The sequence below is a fragment of the Budorcas taxicolor genome, chromosome 13 (genome assembly GCF_023091745.1).
Source record: "Budorcas taxicolor isolate Tak-1 chromosome 13, Takin1.1, whole genome shotgun sequence".
Lineage (NCBI taxonomy): Eukaryota > Metazoa > Chordata > Mammalia > Artiodactyla > Bovidae > Budorcas > Budorcas taxicolor.
The window spans coordinates 57338304-57342366 of record NC_068922.1 but is presented as its reverse complement, the minus strand read 5'-3'; the positions used below and the strand labels follow the sequence as shown (position 1 = coordinate 57342366).

The 4063-nt window shown below is 54.4% G+C and overlaps 1 protein-coding gene across 1 annotated transcript; it reads left to right on the top strand.

The window, feature by feature from the left end:
* Positions 1 to 3116: 3116 nt before the first annotated feature.
* LOC128058829 (neuroendocrine secretory protein 55) lies at positions 3117 to 3842 on the top strand. Its single transcript, XM_052651308.1, has one exon. It carries the CDS (start codon positions 3117 to 3119, stop codon positions 3840 to 3842), a length of 726 nt encoding a protein of 241 aa, XP_052507268.1.
* Positions 3843 to 4063: the final 221 nt, after the last annotated feature.

The window sequence follows — 4063 nt, the reverse complement described above, 5'->3', positions numbered from 1 at the left end:
TTAGTGTGGTCCTCCTGCTCTCGGAGCCTGTGTCAAATGAACGCCAGAAATGTACCTGTAACTATACATGACTGGGGCTCTCAATGTGGTGCTTTGTTAAATGTATGTTTGTTGATTAAAATGCAACTTGCAAAGAAAGTACAATTTCTAATGCAGACTGTAGTCCAAAACTATGTATTATGTAATGCACATTTTTTTAATAATGCAGGCAATCTCGTGTATCTGTATTAGTGGATCGGCTCTGAGCTGCCATCTCCATTACAGGCAGAAAGCACTCCTGCAAAACGAAGTACTTTCTTATGTCCACTAAAGAATCATAATCCCCCTCATTGCTGACAGCTGGCATTTGTCTCCATTGAAAGGGCATTCAGCAGCACCCACATCTGCCTGATTTTTTCCCAAAGTGCCCTAAGAACCACTTGAGTGATGTCTTTTATGTTCCATTCACTGTCAGGGGGGCTGCACTGATTGAAAGAAAGAAAGCAGATGGGTCAATGTGAGCAGAACCTTTGGAAATGTCTCAGGGTGGGGCTGAGAGATCAGGATTTGAGATCTATAGCTCCAAAGGACCCTGTCCCCTGTCCTGTAATAACATCCATATGTGATTCGTGCCATCAGACATCTGTGACAGTAAACCCCTTTCGGTCGCTCTGGACTGAGGAGGAGGGCACGACAAGAATGCAGGTATGTGCCCTTTGACGAGGTTTGCAAACTGATTCCACTTTATTAGACCGATCAGTATTTTAATACTACAAACGAACTCAATGAACTCAAGACACAAGACAGGCACTGCCGAGAAGCCAGGTCAGGAACATTTAAGGCCATTCACAGCCAAGACGCAGATATAAAACCTCCACATGTCCAAAACAGTGGCTAGGATCTCACTAAGGTCTTAACCCTGGGCTTGACAGCTCTAAGACGAACATGGAAGGAAAGGGGTGAGGGTGCGCCCCACCATGCTGAGGAACTGCTGTGGATGCAGGGCACTCTACTGTGGACTACCACAGAAGGTAAAGCAGAATCACCTCATAGAGGAGGGACTACCCTGATGGTCCCGTGGTTAAGAATCCGCCTGCCAATGTAGGGGATGCGGGTTCAGTGCCTGGTTCGGGAAGCTCCCACGTGGCATGGAGGAACCAAGCCTGTGTGCCACAACTGCTGAGCAACAGAAGTCACCACAATGAGAAGCCCGAGCACCACAACGAAGAGTAGCCCCTGCTTCCCACAACTAGAGAAAGTCCAAGTGCAAGAATAAAGACCCAGCAGAGCCATAAAGAAAGAAAAGGAAAACAATCACCTCATGGACTCTTGACGTCTCCGCCACATTGACTCAAAGACAAGAAAAACCACCTGTGCCACCTGGAAGCTTGCTGGTTGCAGGACTTGAGGAAGATGGTTTTGCTGAGTTGTACCACTGGTGGACCTGTCACTAGGGCAAAAGGGATGCTCCGTATTTGAATAAGGTAGGCAGAAGCAGCAGTCAAGTTGCAACTGGAACCCCTGAGCTTCCAAAGTACCACCCTTTCCCGAGCAAGGACCACTCCAGGGACCCCCTCCAGGAGAACATGGAGCTCATTTGATTTTCCAGGGCCAAGAGATGGTCTCATCTCCTTTGGGGTTCAACGGTATGACCTAGGGGGTCTAGCTGTCCCCTAGCCTTAATACTCTGGTTGACCCAATAAATTTTCTCATACTGTAGAATGCATACTCGATTAAACAATGCTGATGGGTAAGGAGTGAGTCCTAAGTGGTTTAATGCTCTGATTAACATAAGATTAGCCCTAAAGATTCTCTCCTTAATATAAGATTGCCTTTCCTTTCCTCTTCTTCCTACTCTAGCATCTTCAGCACCTAGAACAGAGGTTGGCAAGAGCTGGGCATTCAATATTTGATGAATAACCGCACTTTGTTGAAAACCTGTTTATGAAAAGATCTGTAAACGGTACCCGGCGGTTTCCTTGATAGCCGGACGCCCTGCAGCGCCCTCCAGGGTCGGCGAACTGGTTTGCACGTACTGAACATCAGCACAGATCTTCCTTGAGGGATGTTCTGGGCAGAGAGGCTTTCAGCCCGCGTTCTCAGCTAGAGCTCAGGGTGGCCCACCAACGGGTTTGGGGACGTGTAAACCATCACCTCGTCTGTCTGTGGTTGTCCTTCTTAGCGAAGATGCTTATCTAACCATTCCGTAATTAATTAGTCGCTTCAGACCGGGGGGAAAGGACTGGAAACGTCTCAAATTACAGTCTCTAGACGAGATCTGCCGAAGTTGTCTCACGATTAATGACTGCCTGAGATTACCCTTTTCCAACTATAATATTAAGCCCTTGGAAAATGCCCTGGACTGGATAGTTTAATAGTGACGTACAGACGCTCATTCCTCCAGAATACAGAATATCTGCAAATTTTTTAGCTGCTTCAGGCTTTGTTCAGTTTATCAATAACCCTGGAGAAGCTGGGGAGGGGTCCGGACACCATGGAGAACCCATGCCCCGCTGCGCAAACACTCTAACCTGTGGCTCGCTGGCTGGCTGGCTCGCTCGCTCCATGGCACACGCCTGGTTCCCCCGCCGCTCGCGTCCTTCAAAACCTTTCAAACAAGGTTCCCTCCTGCCACCTGCCGGTCCACTAGGGTCTGAGCCTCGGCTCCGCGCCACCGCGCAGCGCGCGGGGACCCGCCCCCGCCTCCCTACTGCACATGCCCGGCAGAAGTCCGGGCGCGCAACTTTGCAGAACCTCTCAGCCCCGTCTGTCTTCGCCTCAGTCTCCTCTTTCCTCTCCCAGGCGAGAGGACCAGCGGAGGCACCTCTCCGGAGTCTTAGGCTGCAGAGTCTAAGACTTAGAGAGAGGGGCCCCGGAGGAGACGGACTTTCCCACCCCTTTTCCCATCCCTTCTTTATGCCCAGAGAGGCAAGCAGAGGCGCGGAGCTTTAGAAAGTTGAGTGGTCAGGAAGGTAGGTGCTTCCCTTTTTCCCCTCGAGCCGAGGTGGGGCTGGGACCGCCGGACCCAGCTTCTTCCCTCACGAGGGGCACCTTTTTCGGCTCTAGCGGCCGATGCGCTTCGGAGCTGCTCTCTGCAGAGCCAGAGGGTGGGTCGGATTCGCCGAGTGTGCGTGAGGATGGATCGTAGATCCCGACCTCAGCCAGGGCGCCGAGCTCGCCACAATTACAACGATCTGTGCCCACCCATAGGCCGCCGGGCAGCCACAGCGCTCCTCTGGCTCTCCTGCTCCATCGCGCTCCTCCGCGCCCTTGCCACCTCCAGCACCCGCGCCCAGCAGCGCGCGGCTGCCCAGCGCCGGAGCTTCCTGAACGCCCACCACCGCTCTGCAGCCCAGGTATTCCCCGAGCCCCCTGAATCTGACCACGAGGACACAGACCTCGAGCCCTCCCTTCCCGAGTGCCCAGAGTACCAGGAAGAAGAGTTCGACTACGAATCCGAGACCGAGTCCGAGTCTGAAATCGAGTCCGAGACCGAATTCGAGACCGAGTCTGACACCGCGCCCACCACTGAGCCGGAGACCGAGCCCGAGGACGAGCGGGGCCCCGTGGTGCCCAAGCGCCCCACCTTCCACCAATCTCTCACCGAGCGTCTCAGCGCCCTGAGGCTGCGGAGCCCCGACGCCTCCCCGAGTCGTGCGCCGCCAAGCACTCAGGAGTCTGAGAGCCCCAGACGACGGGAGGAGCCCGAGGACAAGGATCCGAGGGACCCCGAAGAGTCTGAGGAGCCAAAGGAGGAGGAGAAGCAGCAGCAGCGCCGCTGCAAGCCGAAGAAGCCCACCCGCCGCGACCCATCCCCCGAGTCCCCTTCCAAAAGGGGGCCCATCCCCATCCGGCGTCACTAATGGAAGACGCGCCCCGGATTCTCCTTGTGTTCTTTGACCCAGGTTGGTTGCCCGCTGCTAAACTGGGGAGTCTGGGGTCGGTGCAGGACCGGCAGGAGGAAGGAAGGGAGGAAAGGCAGGTTAGAGGGAAAGCGGGAAGAGAGCGGGCTCAGTGAGCCAGCCCGGGAGGGGCAGAGGCACAGGGCCAACTGGGAAGGGCTCCCCAGATCTCCCCCAGGGTG

Coding starts and splice junctions, on each gene's coding strand:
- LOC128058829 (XM_052651308.1), top strand. CDS start 3,117: ATGGATCGTAGATCCCGACCTCAGCCAGGGCGCCGAGCTCGCCACAAT.